Consider the following 21,200-nt stretch of genomic DNA (forward strand, 5'->3'; position numbering starts at 1 on the left):
CCTGCACATGTACATGCTGCTGTTCTACGTAGACACAGAACAAATACACACAGGCGGGTTCTAATGACCGGTGTTGTACTACCCTTATTTGGTATCTAATTCTACAAAGAATTGCGAAGGGCAAATACAAAAAAGGGCTCATATGTGCACACATGTGTACATATGCTAAAATGTTTGCCAACTTTGTAGTGTAGCTACGTTGACAGTTTATCACACAAGGGGAAAAAAAAAAAAAAATATATATATATAGAGAGAGATAGAGAGAGAGCGGGAGAGGGGACGGTAGAAGAAGCAGCACGGTCTTCTGTCATTCAAAAGGAATGGAAAACTGGAAAAAAATCTGAACTTTCTAAAAAAAACATAACATAGTACGGCATTGCATAACACAGCATAACGCAGCGCAACATAGCGCAACGTAGCGCAACGTGCCGCTTTACATCGTCCCACTGCAGGATTTGAAAAAACAATCAGCCGCCTTGGCACATTCTTAAAACACCCTGCTGTGTTCGCTCGACTGCCATGTGTACATACACCCAGAAAAGGGGAAAGAACGGGGATGCTCTAAATGCTGAGTGTGCGGTTGGGTACCTGTTTCCCCATAAAGGGATCAGCCTAGTGCAGCGCCTTTTTGGAAAATAGAAGGTGGGTGTGCATTTTGGTCGTTTCCCCCTGGGTAGAGGTATTCCCGAAGGGCTGTGCTCAGCTGTTCGCATATCACCACGTCGGCACGCGCATGCCTCTACAGAGGTGTGCAAACAAGTGTACGTAATTATGTAGGTAAATGCACACACGTATATAAACCTTCACTTGTGCCCCTTTTTTCCAGACTACCCTCTGACAAGATACCTTTCCAGCGGATCAAACGTGTTCCTTCTGATCCTTTTTTTTTCACCCCCTCCGTTTTTGCTATTGCACCGTTATGTGAATGGATTAACTTTTTTTTTTTTTTTTTTCCTACAATTACGCAAAACAGTTTCGCAGAAATGGCATTGCTTTATTTTCCTTTAGGGGTTGGATAACACGTCATTGATAGTGCTTCAATTTTTGCATTACCGAATGGGCTAGTTATGATAATGCAGGGTGGCGGCATTGAAATGTAGACGTTTGGGAAGTGTAAAAGGGTGGGACCTTTAGGGACTTAAACTTTTGAAATTTCATTACACCTATTTGAATGGCTTTTCAATTTGTGTCCTTAAGGTATTTTGCTTCATCATTCGGCCAACTTGTTATTTGTGGAAAAGCAGTGCACCTATTTATTTGCAATTTTTTTTTTATCTTAGTTAGGATGTTTTATTGGGGAGAGAAAGTGGCTCGCGGGCATGTGCACATGTGTATGTGTATACACTTATGTATGGACTTGCGGGTCGTTCCGGGGCTTCCGCAGACACAGGGGGCATTCATCACATAGACCGTTTAACCTCCATTTGAGATGCAACACGGTGATCTGTGCGCTGTCCATAAGGAGGGAATTCCCTTCCTGCTTAGGTAGCATATATATCTACATGCGTGCAGTCTTCATATGATTTTTTTTTTTATAAATGCACTTAAGTATGTTAATTGGGGAAGAAAAAAAAGAAAAAATTACTCCTTTTCAGTGGAAAGATTTGGGCGGAAAAAAAAAGGAAACGTCTCAAAGTTCTGCCCATTTGGTGAAAGCAAAAATGGGAATTCCCCCTTAGCGTTTTTTTTCCAGCAGTTTCCGTTCCTGTTAGAGGCTTTAACTGATTTAAAGAAAAAAAAAAAGGAAACATATCGGTGTGGGTCATGCATACGTATATGTACCTATACATTTGTATGCGCGCCACTCGCGTTCTTGAAAAGAAAAGAAGCGCCAACTTGTAAGAGAAATTAAAAATGACAGGAATGGCGTGTTATAACTCACGCATTAGGGAAAAATTAAACAAAATAAGGCAAGATTAAACTGCCAAAGTGAACAGGTTAAAAAAAAAAAATAAAATAAGCTGGTGAAGTAGGGAAAGCGAAATAAGTGTTAATTTTAACCCTGTGTATGATAGCACAAAAAAGATGTTTACTTAAAATTACAAAACGGGAAATATGCAGAGAGGGATGAAGCTTCTAATAAAAAGAAAAAAAAAAAAGGATGAAAAGGAATACACAGTTGAGGTGTAAAAAGAAGCAACGAAACAGTGCGAGTGGAGTTGGTTTAACCCAGAGGGAACTCGCTTGCTGTGCGCGCTGACATTTTAAAAAAAGGAGAGAAACACGTGCGCATGTGTATGTTAATGTGTATCTTAATGTGCATGCATAGAATCCCATCGAACGCGTAAAGGAGAGTGCGCTCGACTAGGACACGTTTTAAGCTGAGAGAAAATAAGAGACCCAGACAAGTGCAGCTCGCAATCGAATTTTACAAGTGAATAGTATCAAGAAAGGTGTGCACCATGGTGGCAACAGGTAACCATCAGGCCGTCCTTAAAGGCTCTTCCCGTTCGATATAGTTTCCGCAGCTGACATACATCCGTGGCAACACGTTCATTTTTTTTTCTCTTTTTTTTATAGTTTCACATTTTACGAATTATGAGTTCACCATGGATGAGCCCGTTAAGGACACAGTGGTTTGAAAAATAAAAAAAAAATGGGAAGCTGTCCAATTTGTTGCCAACAAATGAGGCTCGCAGTGTGCATAAATGGAAATATACATATATACATATATACATGTGTATGTGCTCGAAGAAGCGATGAGGGGGAATCGCCCCAGTTTGCCAAAAGGGCGATATAACTTCGCTTCTTCATTTTGTAGCAGAGAGCTATCTGACGTCCTGCCTCGCTGCTAATATGTGAATGTAATTTTTTTTTTTTCCCCCACTTCACCGTTGCAATCGAAACGCAGATACGAGACGCGAAAAGTATCTACAAGAAGATATTGCACATCTGCTTTCACCAGTACGATGACGATAACACCGTAAAGAAATGTAATGCTTATTTGGAAGAGCAGTTGGAGAGAAGTACATTTGTGCATTTTTTTTTATGTCCATTTGTGTCACTTTTGAGCATCTTCGTGTGCAATTTTATTACTTTATTTTAATATTTTTGTTTTAACTGCTTCCATTCAGGGGATTTATGGGGATCTTTCATCGTCTACATAACACTGTCCATGTAATTTTTGCCGACTGCGGTGGAGGGGGTTGTCCCACGATTGTTGGGAGTACCCCAAGTTACGCGGCCGGCCATTTGGGTCTTTTCAGGACCACATACATGTGAAGGTGTGTAGAGGTATTCACTCTGCCACCCTCCGTTTTCTCCCCACCCAAGAATCATATTTTTAGATAAGGAAATCTCTGACAAGAAGAATACCTTTGCCTATTTTTTTTTTTCCTTCATCATTGGACACATTTTGGTTTCCCTCAATTTATCCCTGCTGCACACAAATATGTAAGGGGCGCGTAGTTTTTTTCTCACCATAGGGAATAGTTGCCTGGGCTGTTTCCACTGTGGGGAATGTTTGAAGGAGCGCATCCCGCTTGGGCACGTGCTTACATTCTGCATTATGGGTGGTTACATATGCGTATTTCCCTTTTCTCCGCCAATTTAGACACTTTTTTCAGCTCCTGTGCATCATTAGCTATGCCCAATTTCCGCTGGTGTTTTCCTCCGTCGTGAATTTGCTCGTGCCTTGTCGAATGCTGCGGTTTTTATTTTCCCTTTGGTCGATCGTCTGGGCCACGTACAGTAAGCATCGCGCAAATGAGTAGATAGCGGCGCGGGATTCGAGTCCGAACTGCAAAGTGCGTTTTTTTTATTTTGCACATATGTAAATATGTGCGCAATTATATTTGTGTGTTTTTTTTTTTTTTTTTTTCCACCAGATTGCATCCTCATTCTGGCAAAGTTTATAAAAAAAAACAGGCTGCTGATTTGCTTCTTCCCCATTTGCTTGCTGCAGTTTTTCGTTGCCACGTTTTTGTTGATTAAGTGAAATTGGAGGGGTGGATTCAAGCGTCACTGCGGTGGGGAGATAGCGGCATGGGCAGCGGAATTGGCAGCTGCTCAATTTTTTTGCGTTTCTTTCAACCCCTAAGCAGCGTCGTTTCAATTCGTTCGTGGTTGACTGTGTGCGTTGCGCGTTTTACACCCGTCACTGCTTAACTTAAGTGACATCCCCCAAAGAAAAGAAGCCGTTTATGCGAACAGAAAAGACTATGATTGGAAAGAAGGTCAAAATGGTTACTTGGGTGAATTGTTTCCCTTTTTTTCTGGGCCTGTTCTGCGTGTTAATCATCAGCAGAAAAGCAGAAAATTATGTGCCCCCTTTGGAAAGAGCTGAATGAGTAAAATTGGCGTCTCGTAATACGTAATTGATGTGTCTACTAAATTTTAAAGGCCTATTTTATGTCTCTTGGCATTACCAAACGTAATTTTGGGGCGCTTTTGCAGGAAAATAATACTAGCATGAGGAGGTACGCTTCTGCGTAGTGGACTTCCCACAAATGTACATAAACTGTGTGAGCATGGGATAGGCATTGGTAAACGTGCACATACGTGAGGATATGTACATATATTTTAAGGGGGGGAAAAACACAACGTGTGGAAGGAAGGAGGCATGTTTCGCGTGTCGCATTCGGTATGCCCGTCGAGCGAAGGTGCACGCAGTAGGTTTTCGCGAGGGTAATTTTGTAGCAAACATTTTGATGTGCTTATGGTGGGGGGAGGGTGGTTGCTGTTGGGGAGGCGCCATGTCTAGTGTACAAATTTGTAAAAAGCGGGCGCGCACAAATAGGCATAAAAGTGGATAGGTATACAGCACATAGATAGGCATATGTATACACACATGCACAGGCAGACATAGGCATACACATCGGCGCATCCGCTGGAGCGTATCCGCCGGCGCGCTCAGTAGAAGAGGAAGCGATTCATGAGCTCAAAATTGATGTGGCTGCTCTTGAGGGAATACAGAAAGGACTTAATATGCTCGTACTTCCCACTGTCATTTTTATAGTCATGGGTAAATTTGAAAACTAGGAGCATCAACTTTATCAATTTCCTTTCCGCCTTCTGGACTTGGAAGTCGTCCATGCTGTAGCCCTTTTTTAGTAACCACACGGCTCGCGTATATAAATTGCTGTCCAGGAAGAGGATAATGTTTTGTATGTACTGATACTTTTCCTTGTTCAGCAGGTGCCAGTAGACGTTGAAAATGGTTTCGTGCTCCTGCGGGGGGGAAGCACGCACATGTGAGTATGAAAAAGGTGTGCGCACATGTAAGTGCAAAAAAAAGGCACATATGTATGTGTGCACTGCTGTGCGTGCCATCGCATACCTGCGCTGAGTGCTTGGATAGGTACGTCTGTTGTGGGCACAATGTGGAGGTAAAGTAATTATGCTTGTTCATAATATTTTTGTAGCAGTTGTATACAGCGCATGGCGTGTTAAACGTGTTATAATCCTGGTTGAATTGCAGAAACTTGAAATTGCACGTGAGCTTGAATCTGCAGAGGGCGCTGTTGCAGCAGACGTAAGAGGGGCAAATGGTCCATCTGCGTGGGGTGAGGGTTGTGTGTTAGGGAGGGTTCCCCCGCGAAAAGGGTTCGCGCGCTGCGGCGGCGCTTGCCATGGGGGTTAACACGCACATATATGTGTATATGTGCGGCTATATATGCATACACATATGTGTTGGCAGCGAGGGGCGCCCTGGACCTACCTCTTGCTTCTGTTGCTGAACCCCACGGAGGATATGGAATAGCTGTGCTTCCTCGGATTTTTGGCGTTCCCCCCTTTGGCATTCGTCTTCCCAGCATCCTTCGCACCGTCCTTGTGGGTGCTTTTCCCGTCACCGCTGTTCTTACCGTCGTAGTCGTTCCCGTTGGTGTTCGCGGTACCGTTCGTTCTGGCAGTCACATCGCCGCCATGGCCCTTTTTGCCCCTCATATCCGTGCCAACCTGTGCAGCGGCTTGGTTCATCGAGTTGTAGATCTGCTTTTCCCTCAGGTAGTTGAGCAACAACTGCAGATTGTAATAATTTATGAGCGGGATGTGGACGGGGCTGGCAGCATTGGGGGTTCTGCCGTCACTGTGGAGGATGTTCTTCAGTTGGTTAGAAGCCAGGTTAATGTTACTGCCTATGTGGTCTTTGCTCTCTTCAGTTAATAGGAGCTTATTCTTTTCAGTCAAATGTTGCTCACTAAGATTACTATGCTGGGGAGGCAGAACATTTTTTAAAACATTTAGGTAAAGGGAATTGCCACCTGGGGGGGTGCTACCAATAGGGCTGCCACTTAGGGGGGTGCCACTTACCGTGTTGCCACTCATCACGTTGCAGTTCATTAAATGTATAGGATAATTTTGTGGGTAACTTTTACTGGGAACGCCTACGTTATACACATTACAGTTGAGCAAGTTATCCTTAAGGCTGTTAATGCAGTTGAGTTGGTTTTGGTAATTTGCGATGTACCTGTTTATTTCGTTGCTCCCATTTCTGACTGAGTCTGCCTCCAGAGGTCTGTTGTTAAAAGGTTTTTGTGTTTCTCTGTAATGGTTTGTTCTGTTTTGGTTTGTTCTGTTTTGGTCTGTTCTGTCTTGGTTTGTATTTTGTGAGGGAACATTTTGGAATGCATCTTTGGGTTGTGTCTCACCGCTTTGTTGGATGCGAGTTTTCTGGCCATTTCGGGGTCCCTCATTAGCGCACTTTTCGCACCCCGCGTTAGTGCCATCTGGGGTGCTACTCTTACACAAGGGGGGGTGTAGTTTGTTCAGATCCATTAGGTTTTTACGGACATATACATTTCCGCTGCCGCTATTCGTGCCATCAGCTACATTTCTACTGCTGACATGATTGCCGTTTTCGATTTGCTTATACAAATAAAACAAATACATGTAGGTATTATAATTATTATTCCTCAGACGATTCAGGTGATTCAAGCGATTCAAGCGATTCAAGCGATTCAGGCGATTCAGGTTCGTCGGGTCGTTGTCAACGTTTTCTCCCCCGAGAAGAGTGCCTCCATTGCCTAACATATTGCACAAGGCGTTTTGCTGCTGCACTAAGCGGTTGTTATTGTTCAGGCAGTTTCTACCGACAACCGTGTTACCAAAAAAGGGGCTTAACTTGTCGGTGCCGTTTGGGTTGTTACTTCTACTTATGCAGGGCAGCAGGAAATTTACATTTTCCGTCCTCTCCTCCTTCGAAGTGATCAATTTGTTTAGATCGCTCATACAGGTTGTGGCAATGGGGTTATTCCCATCTGTGTTGTTACACTCCCCGTTGAGTGGATAACTTGAGGGTGTTCCATTTTTCCCTTTCTGCTCTCTCAAATTTGTCATGCAGTATAAATCGTCTCGCAGTTTGCACATCTTGTTGAACCCAATGATGTTCATCAAATTGTTCCCCAGTGCATTTAAGTTGTTCATATTATTACACGGTTGGTGTTTGTAGTTTAGGAGCTGATTTGATGTGGCATCGTAAGCGCTCTCACACGAGTTGACCGCACGAAGATTGGAAGAATTTACGCGATGGTTACAATTCAGTGGGGTGTTTCGCTTCCCCCCATTTGGGTCAAATGATTGATGGTACCCACTTGGGTAGCTGCCAAAAGGTGTGGTGTCTTCTAAATCGTTTGAGAATATTTCCTTTTTTACTTGCACCCCATTAGGTAGATTATACCAGATGATGTTGTAATCGCTCTTCTTTGTAGTGCTTGCATGGGGGTTCACTTCGCTAGTCATTTCGTATGTAATGGCGCTGTTGGCTTGTTCAGACGTGGGACCTTTGTTCATACACAAAAATGGGTTGTTAGAACCCTCGGCGTTGTTTTCATCATGGCCGTTCATTAGGTTAAAATTGTGGGCAGCAACATATGGGTGGTAATTTTCCCCATTGGGGAAGTTGGGGCGATAATTTACGGGGTGCATACCGTTGTAGCCGTCATTATATGGGTTGAAATGGCTTATGATCTGTTGGAGGGGGTTATTTTGTGTACCATATAGGCATGCGGCGTTTTGGGGGCCCCACACCTGTGTGTCATTTGATGCATCTCCATTTCTAGCTCCATCTGTAGAGAAGTCATTTTCCTGTTTTACGATGGCAACGCTATTTTCACTCGTTGGGTAGCTGCACAACTGGTTTGGCCGCTTATCCGTCCTGTTGTCATCACCCGTGTGGGCATGTCTGCGGTTGGTGAAGCGGGGGGCGTCACTGGGGGGGCTGTCTTTTTCTATACTTCCATTTTGCATTTTTGCTAAGCTCAAATTGGTTGCTGGTATGCTTTTGCAAGCACTACACTGGTTGTAGTTGTTCGCGCTATTTGTGTATCGACTGTTGCTGTTGCTTTGGTGCGTCATCCCGTTACTGCAGTTTCTTACAACCTTATTGAGACTGCTTGGGAGGATGTCATTTAAGCTAGCCAAATGGTTATAAGGTGGTGGGTTCTGCATATGGGTTCTACTGTCCACCCCGTTTTGGCCACCACAATTGTGATGGAAATTGTACACGGTGGGGTTATGGTACGTGGGGATGACGTGATCATGGTGGGTGGGGATGGTGTGATCTAAGAGGTGGTCCCATTTGACTTGCTCTCCATTGTTGGCAAAAATATTTGTTAAATCATCTGTCGTGCGAACGTTGAACACATCTGCGCTGTTGTTAAGACTCACCAGTTCAGCGGTGGCATTCGAATTGAAGCTGCTCAGATGTTTTCTGCTACTCGTAGGAATAAGGTAACAGTTGGGTGACTCTCTAGGGGTTAAGCTGGCAATCATTTCGTAACGGTCATTATTTTCGCTCGGCAAGAAGTCGCATAGGGAATTGTTTTTAGTAAGGTCGCTTTGGATGCTGCCGTATAGGTTGTTATTTGTACCTATCTGTGATGGCTGGTATTTTTCATTTGTTCTGTTAAAGCTGTCACTTCCTGGCGTTTGCGCATATGCAGGGTCGTTTTCGCTAATATTTTGTGTGTTTTCCATGTTGGCTTGGCTATATAGGTTGTTAATCTCGTGGTTGAAAAGGGTGGGTGTTTGGATGATCGTGCCGCCGTCATTAATGTTGCTGTTGGGGATGTTGTTTCCGTTCCGGGTACTGCTTCGTGCACTCCCGTTGTTATTTGCGCCATCAGCTTTCGCTTCATCGTGGTGGTCGAAGGAGTCCGGGTTGCGGCCAGGGTCGTCGGGGGTTTCCCCCACGCGCCGCGCGCTTCCGCTGTGCAGGATTATGCTAGAGTGCTGATTGGTGTGCTGATTGGCGTGCTGACCGCTGTTCGCATTAATGTTTGCGCTCTCGTTTACATGTCTGTAGGCGAACCCATGTTTAGCGACTCCCCCTTCTGCGTACGCACTTAATGGGTTGTAAAAGGGGAAGGGGGATCCCCCATGGGTGCTCCTAAATTGGTTAAGTAGGCCCTGCTCATACATGTTCCGTTCATTGGGATCGCCATAATGATTGTCCACATTATACCTGCTTAAGTAACAGTTGCTGTATGAAGCATTTAGCTGGTCATCGTTAAATGGGTTCAGGCTGTCTACATTGCCACCATAGCAGGAGGAATTTGGGTTCAGCCCTTCAAAGTAGTAGTTAGAATCGTAGGGCATATAGCTATGCTGAACATTGTTCCGCGTTTCCATCACGCGGTAGGGATGGACAACGCTTAGATCTTCAACATTGGCGTTAATCCTATCGTCGTAATTGTCCTGTGAGGTGTGTGGCACCGGTGCCATGTTGCCAGGTTCAAATTGATCTTTGTTCTTCAAACAGAGGAATTTATTTTGCGCATAATGAGCATTCAGGGGTGGGAAGTTTGTGGGCATCATATGACCTTCTGTGTAATACTGCAACTGTTGTGGCGTGTTGAAATGGGAATCCACCAAGTAGCTGTTCACAAATGTGTTTTCGCCCCGTGGGGGGTGGAAGTTATCAGCTGGGGGTTCACTTCGGTTTGTCCTTTTGTCCACAACGCTGTTGGGGTGGATGCTCATGTTGTTCCCACTTCTGACGGGGTTAATCGTGTTAACCGCGTCCATTCTGTTAGGCGCACTGCTGGGCGTGCTTCTGCTGAGGGTGCTACCGCCGCTGTTGTTCAGCTCGTCCCTTATGATGTCCATATTCACATTTCCCTCCATCACGCAGTCGCCCAGTCCATCATTCTTCATCGAAAGTGGAAAGTCATTCACACCATGTGATTGCAATTGTACATTCTTAGGAGGGGCATCCCTGTAAGTTTCCTGCTTTGTTAAAACGTAATTTTCACTATTTTGAACGAGCACTTTGTTAATGTCTTTAACTCTACCGTATTTGTCTTCCTCATTGTAGTGCCCATTTTGCAGGTGGAAATAATTTACGTGGTTTAGGGCATAGCTGGTGTCGCTTCTTTGTTCATTGGAGTTGAAGAAAAGGGACTCATTCGGTTGGTCCTTCTTATGTAGTTGCAACCATGGTGAGGGTTCATTCATGTAGGCAATTATACTTTCTGGGGTGCTTTCAAGGAGCACCTCGTCCGTCTTGTTAGGGTAAATTGTGTAGTTATTTCCCTCAAAATGGTAGTTTGGCGCATTCTTATTTTCTTCTCTCATTTGGCTATACACATTTTGGCCATCAAAAAGGGGTTCGCTTTTTATCGGGTGGGGGAGGAAATTCACATAGTACGGGGTTGGGTACATAATTACTTCGCCGTTGCTGCTGTGTGTTTTATTTTCTTTCCCTGCGTCGTTTTGCTGATGCGTGTAGAGTGGAATAATGGGGCCTTCCGAATTATGGCACTCTCCCTGGTTTGACGCGGACAGGAAGGTGTTTCCCCCCCCGTTGAGATGTCCTTGTTGCGCGTTCGCCGAAAAGTGGGGGTCCTCCGCGGGGGGCGGGTTCGGCTGTTGCGATTGGTGGTGGTAGTGATGCCGCTGCGGTTGCGGTTGCGATTGCCGCGGTTGCTGCTGCTCCTCCTGATCGGCGTCCGGGCGAAACATGTGGCCGGGTGCGCCCTCTAATTCGGCTCCCTGTCTGCTCACTTCGCCCATGCCCACCCAGAGCAAATCCGCCTTCTCATGCTTTGCCAAGTTTGGCGTGTTGCTATACCTCCTCATTGTTTTATCGTCGTGGGGGAAATTCGCTCGGCCTTCCTCTACGCAGGTTAGATCCCCCGCAATTCCTGTCTCTTTGTTTTCTCCCCTGTGCGATTTATTTGCCAAGGCATAAGTTGGGCCTTCGTTTTGATGCCCTTCCTCGCTATTGGCTGCGCGAATATCTGGATAACCTGTTTCTGTGAGAGATGGGTGGCTGTTTGGGACCACCTGCGTGGCTTCCTCGTTATTGTTGGGGCTTCCTCCTTGCGCAGTTGAGTGCCTACCTTCGATGGGGTTATCTGGGCTCGCTTTTTCTGCCCCCGGGGCTGCGTCCGCGTGTGTGTCTTCTATTTCGTGTTTGACTATTTTGGGGGGCCCTCCTCCAGCACCGTTGCTAGAACTGCGCACTGCACCGCCACTCCCCTTTCTAACGGGTAACTCATCGGTGAGATAATGCACAGCAACGTCCTGGAGGCTTGCCGGGCCATCCAACACCGACAAGCCATCTGTAAGTGGGCAAATCTGCCCGTTTGACGAATCGGTTAGCAGGTACTGCATTTTTTTTACTTGCCCTCCATGTGCATTTTGGACGATTAAAATGTTGGCAGAAAGGGGAGGCTGGTTCTCCAAGTTGATTGGACTGGTGTTGCGGAAACACTCCCCAGGTGTTGATGTGCCAAATGGATTGATACTGAGTAGTTGGTTACGGTTTGTGAGTGATAGCTTGTGAGAGTTGCCTTCGTTTTTGTCTCTATGCGGGGTGCTTCCACTGTGACTGTCGGTGTACTGATTGGTATGCAACATATTGTTTATGCTGCTTATCTGGTGGTTCAAATGGCCGTTTTGGTTACACATGAACGGGGCGAAGTTGTGGTTACATATCCCCGATGAGGTGTCTTGGTTGGAAGGATTCCTATCGAGGAAACTCCTTTTCGTGTAATTTTTTGCAAACATGTTTATGTATTCCCTATCTGCGAAGAGGAGAGCGCCGTTGGTTATTCTTCCACCAGTGTAACTACTGCTTCGGTTGTTCATTCTGGCGTAACCATTGCTGTAATAATTGTGGAGGGTCATGTCCGGGTCATTACTATGGTTGAAAATGTAGTATGGATTTAAATGGTGATAATAATTATTATGAGAGAAACTTTTTCTTGTATTAAATAAGTCACTTTTGAGGCAGCTAAAATTTAAATTGCTGTTTGGAAGGGGGTTATCCGTGAGGATGTTCCCGTCGGAGAATATACTTATGCTGTTTCTGTTAAGGGTATAATTGTTACTACTCATGGGGAGTATGCTGTCATGGGGGGGAGTTCCCAAAGGGTTGTTGTAGACACCTGCTGAGAGGCTGCCATTTGGGTTGAAACTTATATTTCTAATCCTACAGTTTGTGCCATCTGCGCTGGGGAAATAATTCTCCACGTTGTTGCTGCTCAGGTGGCTGCTTATCGTGGGGCTTCCTTGAAGATTTGAATTGAGAGTGAGCGGTGAGTACGGGGGGTATGCTGGGCATGTTGCGTATGTTTCGTATTGTGGGTATGTTGCGCATTGTGGGTATGTTGCGCATTGTGGGTATGTTGAGTGTTGTGGGAATGCTTGGTATGCTGTGTACGCTTGGTACGCTGGGTATGCTGCATATCCCGGGTATGCTTGGTATGCTGGGTAAGCACCATTTGCGTAGCTGCTGCCGCCCGCGATGTTGTCTTCCAAGTGGGAGCTCATATTCAAGAAATGTTCCTTCCTGTGTTCAGGGGTTGCCACGCCACTGGGATCAATTGAGCATAAAATGCAATCTGCCTCGTTGTACATTTTGTGGTGACGATCGGTGGTGGGGAGTGTCGGTTCGCGTTTTACAAGATCGGTTAAATGGTTCATCGTGCTGATCTGTTCTGTTGCTTCTTTGTGTGTCTCCCCATTAGCGGGTTTCCCTTTGGCGACACTCCCCCCTTGCTGTGGGTTTTTATTCTGGAAATTGTGCTGGTCGTTTTTTAATTTTTTGCATGCATCGCTTCTGCTTTTGGCGGTGGCGCGGTGGTTGCCTCTGCCATTGGTTGCACCACGTTCGTCACCTCTGCCATTGGCTGCAGCACGTTCGTCACCTCTGCCATTGGCTGCAGCACGTTCGTCACTTCTACTATTCGTTGCTGTAGGCTGCTCGTAGCTTCCCTTCGGGGGGGCGTCCCCTCTGCGTCCGTCGTCCTTTTGGATAACTCCCTTCGCGTTATCCCCCTCCATGCTGTTAAAGCTGAGGAGGCGTGTCTCGCTCGGGTTGCCCACATTCCCCCCGACAGCTGGGATGTCCCCCTCGTTCAAGTCGAAAGCAATTTTTTGTAAATTCATGAAGGTTGAGCAATCACACGTGTTATAGACCACATTTTCGACGTTATCGAGGGTGTAGGTGTGATTGGACATGTGACTTTCATCTACTTGGTAGCAGCTTTGTAAAATGTCATATTCGTTAAGTGAGGCACACGAATTGGGTGGTCTTTTTTCTTTACCATTCTGGGGGTTACCTACTTCATTAAGGGTGCCTGGGGTGAGGGGTTTTTCATTTAGCTGCTTAAATAAGTTCAGCTTCATGCACATATTGCTTAATGGCTGTACTTCCCTACTAAATGGGAGGTACTGGTTGGTGCCTAGAGGGGTTATAAATTTCGGGTAAAAGGAAAATTTATATTTATCTCTATGCTGGTTGGTTAATTGGTTCCTCTTGAGCGATAGCATGGTTCCCTTTTTGCACAGATCTGTGATGTAAAAGCAGTGTTCGTCTGGGTAGTCTACAAACTCGTTTATTTTTTTTCTGTTGATTCTTTTGCTGAATTTTTTATAACTTTCGTTTTTCTTTCGTGCGGGGAAAATGGTGTCATCCGGCTCTCTCCTGGGTTTTGCCTTCTCGCCGCGGTGGTGATTGTTTGTGTTATTTGGGTGCTCCCCGTTTGGGTGTTCCCCATTTGGGTCCGCTTCATTTCGCACAAGTTCCCTTTTCACCTCTACCGCCACGCGTTGCTTCCCCCGTTTCCTTTCCTTCCTCCTCTCTGCGTGTTTAGATCCTCGTGTTTGTTTTTTCTTCTGTGGGCGCTGCTCTGTGTGAATAATTTGGCTCATTTGACCTGTCCTCGTTTGTCCCTTATCTTTCTCTTCACCACTTGCCTCTATTTTGATGAGCTTTCCCATTTCTTGTGCATTTCTTTTTTTCGTTTCCATCAGGTTATGGCTCGCACAATTTGAGTTGTTCAGATTACGGGAAGGGTTCTCATTTGAGCTCATTGTGCTGTGACTGCTCATGCTGGTGTTATCTACCTGTTCCGGGTGCTCTCTGTCTCTGGGCTCATTTTCACCATCGCATTCTTCCACCTTTAATTTTATATTTCTTGGGCACATATCATGATTGCCAGTGGTTCCTTCTGATTTTAATGTACTTATGTTGGTAACTTCGTTGCGGGTTATTTCGTGGGGATTGGTCTGTACAGTTCGATTAGTATCTGCGTTTTGGGTGATACTCTGTTTGTCATTCTGCACAACGCTGTGGTTATCCCGCTGGTCGACTTTTTGAGGCGCTCCTTCCGGTACATTGTGAAGTTTGCTATTATCGCCTTCTCGTTTTGTCCCCTTTGTTTTTGCAGTGGGTTGAAAGGAATTGCTCTTCCTAACGCCTGATTTGTTCGAGTTCTGCCTATCCGTTTGGTCATTAAGGACATCCCTTCCATCGTTTTTATGGCCATTATTGTTCCCATTCTCTGTATCATCATTTTGGCCATGTGGAGGGTCCATCTTATAGTTCAGGAAAAAGGCTCTAACTTTTTCTTCAAACGACTCCGCATCTTCCTTGTCCAGCTTATTGTCATCGTTCTGCATGCTGTTTTTTTCATCTTCATATTTTTTTCTTATGTTGTGAATTTTGGTGAGAACAATTAATCCGATATCGTAATGCTCAAAGATGATATCTAACTCATTTTTTGACATAAAATATGAAAAAAATGTAAAAAATATTTTTTTATTTTCCCCTCGTAGAAACATTGGCACATGCCTCGGTTTCCCTTTTCTCATTTTTTATTTAAAAAAAAAAAAAAAAAAAAAAGGGGGAGCAAGCGAGGGAAGCGAAGGGGAGGATTGAAAAGGTGGGTCTTGCACAAATGTGCAAGGTGGAAATGTGTGGCGAAATGGATATATGCGTGGAAGGAAGGCATTTGTGGAGGTGGGGAGGCACACGCTACTGTACTGTGTTGTACTACGTTGCGCTAGTTACGCAGACATTTCTCCCGTTCATAGAGCATTCAAGAGGGGGCAAGAAGCTCTCACGAGAGCACATATATCTCCCCCTCACGCGTGTGCGTAGATCTACTTATAAATGCTGAATCGATTGGAGGCACATGTTAGGTGTACCTATCAAACCGGCAGCTGGTCTATGGGTGTCTATCTCTGCTGCAAAGCACACTACGCGATTTGTTCTCATTCATCGAGGGGGTGAAACATGGGTAGGTTAAAAAGTGAATGCGCGTTCCTAGGGGTGGTGCTGGCTTATTCATTTTAGACACCTTGTTTGTATTGTTAGTTAACGCATGTGCAGGCATAAATGTGTACACGTGAAGGAACTGCGTGCGTTTAATTGCTATCCTTCGAACATGTGCAGGTGCAGATGTTTAGCTTTTCTTTTTCTTTCCTTTTCTTTCTTTTTCTTTCCTTTCCCTTTCTTTTTTCGCTCCTTTTCGTTTTCCTCAATTTTTCTCTCACACTCGTGCGGGTAGAGTGGCCATTCCTATGTGTGCTGATCGTTGTCACGAAATTACCCATGCAAAAATGGTGTATCGTTTCGCGATGTGAAAGGTGCCCTCTTTTTGACGGGGTGTTCACTATGGGTGTGGAAAAAATGAAATAAAACGCGCGATGGTACGCAGAAACAGCAAAAAAAAATTGCGAAAAACACCAAGAAATGAAAATAACAAATAAGGAGGAATGACAACAAAATGTTGACGAACACGCAGGAATTTTTTTAAAATGAAAGGTGAGCAAATGTGTAGCTGTTTTACACCCCCACCACAATATTTTTGTGGGATGCAGGTTCTGCAACGGTGTGTGCGTGCATGGGATACCGCGACAACGGTTTTTCTTTCGTTAATATTTAATTAAATGTGAGTAAATACAAATAAATACGGGGAACTATAAGCATGATGGAATGCACGAAAATGTAACTAAGCAGAATTTTGCAAAATAACCACTAGCACTTGTGCAAATGAATCGTGTACATGCATATTTACACATAGGCATACACAACTTTTGGCTATTTTTTTTTTTTTTTTTTTCTTATAACATATAGTATGTAAAGCTACATGGGAGGAATGAAAAAAAGCACAGTCGAAGGATAAGCTTAACACCAAATTAAGTATGCCGTTTGAACTTAAAAAACGCTTGTATGTAGGTGGCGCAAAAAAAAAAAAAAAAGAAGGATGCTACATAAACGTTTGCTTTAATTTTACACAATATATGTTCACATGTTCAGATTGTGCTTGCATTTACATAAATTTGTTCATCCGCGTGACATTCCACATACGTAAAAACGTGTGTTTTTATGCATACTTATGTACGTTCATGCCGATATGTATGCACACGTTTTAAACACATGTATTTATTCCCCTTTGCTATGATGAAAAGGAAAAAAAAAGAAAAACGCTTTTTCACCCGTGTATGTATATTTGTTCTTTGTACTGCGGCATATTTTACGCATTTATGTTGAAGTTAGGATGTGGTTAAGCATTCACTTACATATTTGAGCGTACAAACGTGCGTCGTTCCGAAGCAGATATATGTTCCCACTGACATTGCATATGCGCGAGCTTTCTCCTGTAGCTTTATTTTTTTTCGTCATACGTTTTCAGTTTCTCATTTCCAAAATGTTAAAAATGCATTTTTTATTGAAAAAAAAATAAAATCATAAAAAAGATAAAACATTAAAGTATGTAGGTGCACTAAGATTATTGCTAAAAAATATATTTAGGTTTAATCTATCATATAGCTATAAAAAAAAAAATATATATTTTTTTTTTTGTTGCATGTAAAAATGAGACCACTAAATTTTTTGCGATGAAATGCAGATAAAATAATTCATCATCGTTCGGAAAAATTTTACAGCAATGAGAAAAAAAATATTTTTACGTATTTGTATAAAAATTTGTGAAAAAAATGTATAACTGCGTTTTCGCGCGTTTATATATATTTGTACATATATAAAATTTTTTTTTTTTTGGCGTGTGTTGTCGTTTGCGACCATTTTAAATTCCCTTCCCTGGAGGCTCTCGCGTGCATATTTTTAAGCGAATTTACGCATATGTAAAAATATATAAATATATATAAATATATAAAAATATATATAAATTTATATAAATTTATATATAAATGTTTAAATGTATAAATATGCATTTATATGTACTGGCCGGGCGAATAATACTACATGCAAAACAATCTACAAATTAATTTTTCCCCTGTGCTGTTCCTTCAGCTCTGCTTATCATCATATCTGTTCAACATCTTGATATGTACTCAAAAGGCTTAAACTGTTTCCGTGCAACGCCCGTTTTTCGCGCATATGTGATTAGCTTTTACAGGGTTTCTTTCACCTGAAAGGAGTTAAAAAATATGGTTTCCTCTTTTTTGTACGTTCTGCATGCTTGGCAATTTCGTTGATGGGCTGCACCACGCAGTGAGAAAGTCAGGGTATGCGCGAGTGGGGACGTGAATGTGCGCTGATTGTGTACATTCGCATATGCACATGTGTATACGTGCGCATGTATAAACGCACGTATAAGCGCACATATAAGCGCACATATGAACGCACGCATGAACGCACGTATGAACGCACATGTGAACGCACTTTGTATGTACCTGTTTAACCGTGTTGAGAAACCACGCCGTGGGGTTCACATGGAGGGGCATGCGGAGTGAACCACCTTTGAAGTGATGGCCGTTTCCTCAAAAAAAAAAAAAAGTATAAATGGTAGACTTGTCAAAGCAGTGGGCGTTCGCATAATGGCAATTTTTAATTTTTCGTATTGCACATGCGAGATCTCTGACGTCAATGAGTGAATGACACCAAATGAATGAAAAGGAAAGATTAACAACTTGGTGTACATTTCATATTGCTTAACTGCTGCATTTGTAGTGTCTTTCCCTGTAGTGCAAAATACGTTTTTATGTATTTATTAATCCATTCGGGGAAGTTTTATAATCATTTTAAGTATTTTTTTTTTGTGGATTTTTTTTTTTTTTAACGATAGAGAAAACGCATCAGGTTGCTTAACTTGCTGTTGCACTCACACGCAAAGTTGGTGAACCAACGGTTTTCTTTTCTTATTGTGAAAATTAAAAATCGAAAATAGATTATAAAATTTTGTTGCACTTTTGACATGCATTTTCTTCAAATTGAAGCAGCACGTTTATCGATTTTTCCGCCTCGAATATGTTTTAAGCGGAACATTAAAAAAGTGGGCCAAATGTGTGGATTGATTTTCCCCCATACATGCCTTACACATAAATGGTGCATTTTTTATAAATGTTTTGCTTAACAGGGGTTTATTTATTTTTTCGCGCATAATGCCGCGGAATGGGTCAAATATTTGAAGTTTATATTAAAAAGGGGCACAGTTAAATGGCGAAAACGTACAATGCTCCATTTGTGCTGCTAGAACTGTTCAAGGGGGAAGAATAACGCCATTTAAAATTTTGCTGCATGGGAAGGCTAAGCAGAAAAGAGCGCTGTGGCATTTATTTTATTTTTTTTGTGATTAATTTTTTTCATAATTTTTTTTTTTTTCTCTTTTTTTTTATGGCATGTTTGTTTACATGTAACAATCGTGTGTAAGTCACCTCGCAGTTTATGCTGCACGAACAAGGCGAAATGCTTATTCGTTTTGCGGTGTGTAAGATGGGCCTACAATCGCGTACTTTGCGTGCTTATGACAAAGTTAAATGGTACATGTACATATGTACGAGGCTGTATATCGAAATTGTAAGCGAACACGTTTTTTACGTCATTTTTTTAAAACATTTTATCGTAACTATTTCAGTGTTGTAACGGAAAAAAAAATGTTATGCCTTTTAAAAAAGCATGATTTTTCTTTTTTTTGGGGGGGATAAATTATGTCATATCCATTTCGTATGCGTATACGTATATGCACAAAATGGGATACCTTTTTTGCTTATATCGCGTCGTGCAATGGAGAAAATACTTATTCAGATGAACTTCGCGTAGTAGTGGCCCCTTCACCCCGCATGTTCACGCGAAAATCTTTGACTCTCCTTTTGCGGTTACAATTTCTGATTGTGTTCTACACATGAATTAAGTAAACCACCACAAAACAGTGAAAGGTGTCCTACGTGTTATAAATAAAAATATACACAAGGGCATGAATAAGATGTGGGGAAAACTCGCTTTACTGGGTGCAAACGGCACATTTGCAGAAACGTGCGGAGAGCACAGAAGAAAGGATACACATTTTATTTTCGTGTATGTGCCTAATTTTTGTTCTACACTCTTGTGTATTGTTTCGTTCTTTGAAGAACTTCGCCGCATGTGCGTATATGTACATATGTGGGCATATGCACAGGAGTTTGCTTTTTTTTTTTTTTTTTAGTCATTACGGTGTTGATGCTTTCCTTAAAAAAAAAATCTGACTGTTTATCGATAAAGAGCCTAGTAGAAACACTGTTACGAGATAGTAAAGGAAGGGGAAAGAATATGTTTTTAAGAAAGTGCTGCAAATTGTTTACTCTTAACTGGGTAACACAGCAGTGGTATTTGCTGTGCACTATCGGAGGACATCAGAAAGGTGTTACTACAGGGTGAACGGATATGTACATTTTTTTTTTTCTTTTTTTTATGTACTTTATCCCTTGTTCTTTGCTTTCGTTAAGAAGAATTTCAACAACAATTTTGTATTTGTTTGAGGTTAAGCCTGTGCAGTTAGTGAGCGGTTGATGAAGCATCATTTGTTGGAAGGTGTGTTGTGTGTATTGGGTATTTTTTTATTCGTTTTGCTTTACTTTGCTGTGCTGTCCTTTTTTTTTTTTACTTTTTAAATGGTCCTTTATGAGATTCGAAAGGTTGTCCGTAATTTCCTTCTTACTGTCGCAGTTGAAGACGCTGCCCTTCAAATTTTTGTTAACTAATGTCTTTAAAGAATTGATAATGTCGCGCTTCAATCTGGGGAGAATTCACACACACATTTTTGCGAAAAAAATTGGCGTTTAATTGTGCCAGTATGTATATGTACATATATGTATATATATATGTGTATATTATGTATATGTATTTTTTCTTACCGCGCCTTAGCGCTGGTGTGCGCATTTTCTACTTATGCTAAATTGGTTGATTTTTTTTTTTTTTTTCCTACATGCTTTTTTCCATTTTACTGATGTGTTGGATTGACCCTTTTTTTATCTTTTTCTTTGGGGGATAAATTCGTAAAAATCACTTGTAGGATTTGTAAAAATTGGCGAAGGTGTGAAAGGAACACAAATGCATACGCGCAGGTATTGCCTCTATCACGTTAGCAGGGCTGTTCCCAAAGCAAATTTTGTTTGTTGTGTGAAAAAGGACAGTGTCTCCTCACAATGTGGCGAAGTTATGCGTACACATATATACACATTTGTGTGGCATTATATATGTGTCCATTTCGGTATTGTAGTGCGCCCCTGTTTTGGTATGAAGGGATTGGCAATTTTCGTCTCAACTGGGCTGCCATTCATTTGGGAAATGTAAAATTAAAGAAAAAAGAGAAAAGAGAAAAAGAGAAAACAGAGAAAAAAAAATGTCACCTCTTGTGCAAGATAACTTGAGGAACGTTATCTTTATGTGCGTGTATGTGTCCATTTGTTCGTTTCCATGTTTTCCTTTTTTTGGAGGACGCGAAAAGTTTGCGAAACGGCAAAATGCCGAACTTAAATGGGAGAGGGGCCCTCCCCTTTTCCCGCCGTATGATTCCTATATACCCATTTGCATACGTCGTTTTTCTCTTTGCTCGATGGGAATTATTTGCCATTTAGAATTAAGGAACATTTAAATGTGCGAATGTCTTTATTGGGGGAAAATATTTACGCGCATTTTGATGCTCCCCTTTCGTACCTTAAAAAAATGACGCAACGTAAAGTAAAAATGGGTAGGAATTCAGAGTTCAAATTTTCGGAAAGAAGAAAAGGATGTGAAATGGGGATTT

The 21,200-nt window shown here is 42.6% G+C and overlaps 2 protein-coding genes across 2 annotated transcripts; one reads left to right on the forward strand and one right to left on the reverse strand.

Moving 5' to 3' along the window:
- Positions 1-1,559: 1,559 nt before the first annotated feature.
- PVX_092940 (hypothetical protein) lies at positions 1,560-3,056 on the forward strand. The gene is made up of 3 exons (XM_001615530.1): positions 1,560-2,415; positions 2,521-2,576; positions 2,852-3,056. The coding sequence occupies exons 1-3, from the start codon at positions 2,403-2,405 to the stop codon at positions 3,044-3,046; spliced, it is 264 nt and encodes an 87-aa protein (XP_001615580.1). The 5' UTR covers positions 1,560-2,402; the 3' UTR covers positions 3,047-3,056.
- A 1,795-nt stretch (positions 3,057-4,851) lies between these two features.
- PVX_092945 (hypothetical protein, conserved) lies at positions 4,852-14,958 on the reverse strand (the record flags this gene model as incomplete). The annotated part of the gene is made up of 3 exons (XM_001615531.1): positions 4,852-5,169; positions 5,279-5,495; positions 5,660-14,958. 3 exons carry the CDS (start codon positions 14,956-14,958, stop codon positions 4,852-4,854), a joined length of 9,834 nt encoding a protein of 3,277 aa, XP_001615581.1.
- Between the last annotated feature and the right edge of the window lie 6,242 nt (positions 14,959-21,200).

The sequence above is a fragment of the Plasmodium vivax genome, chromosome 9 (assembly GCF_000002415.2).
Source record: "Plasmodium vivax chromosome 9, whole genome shotgun sequence".
Lineage (NCBI taxonomy): Eukaryota > Apicomplexa > Aconoidasida > Haemosporida > Plasmodiidae > Plasmodium > Plasmodium vivax.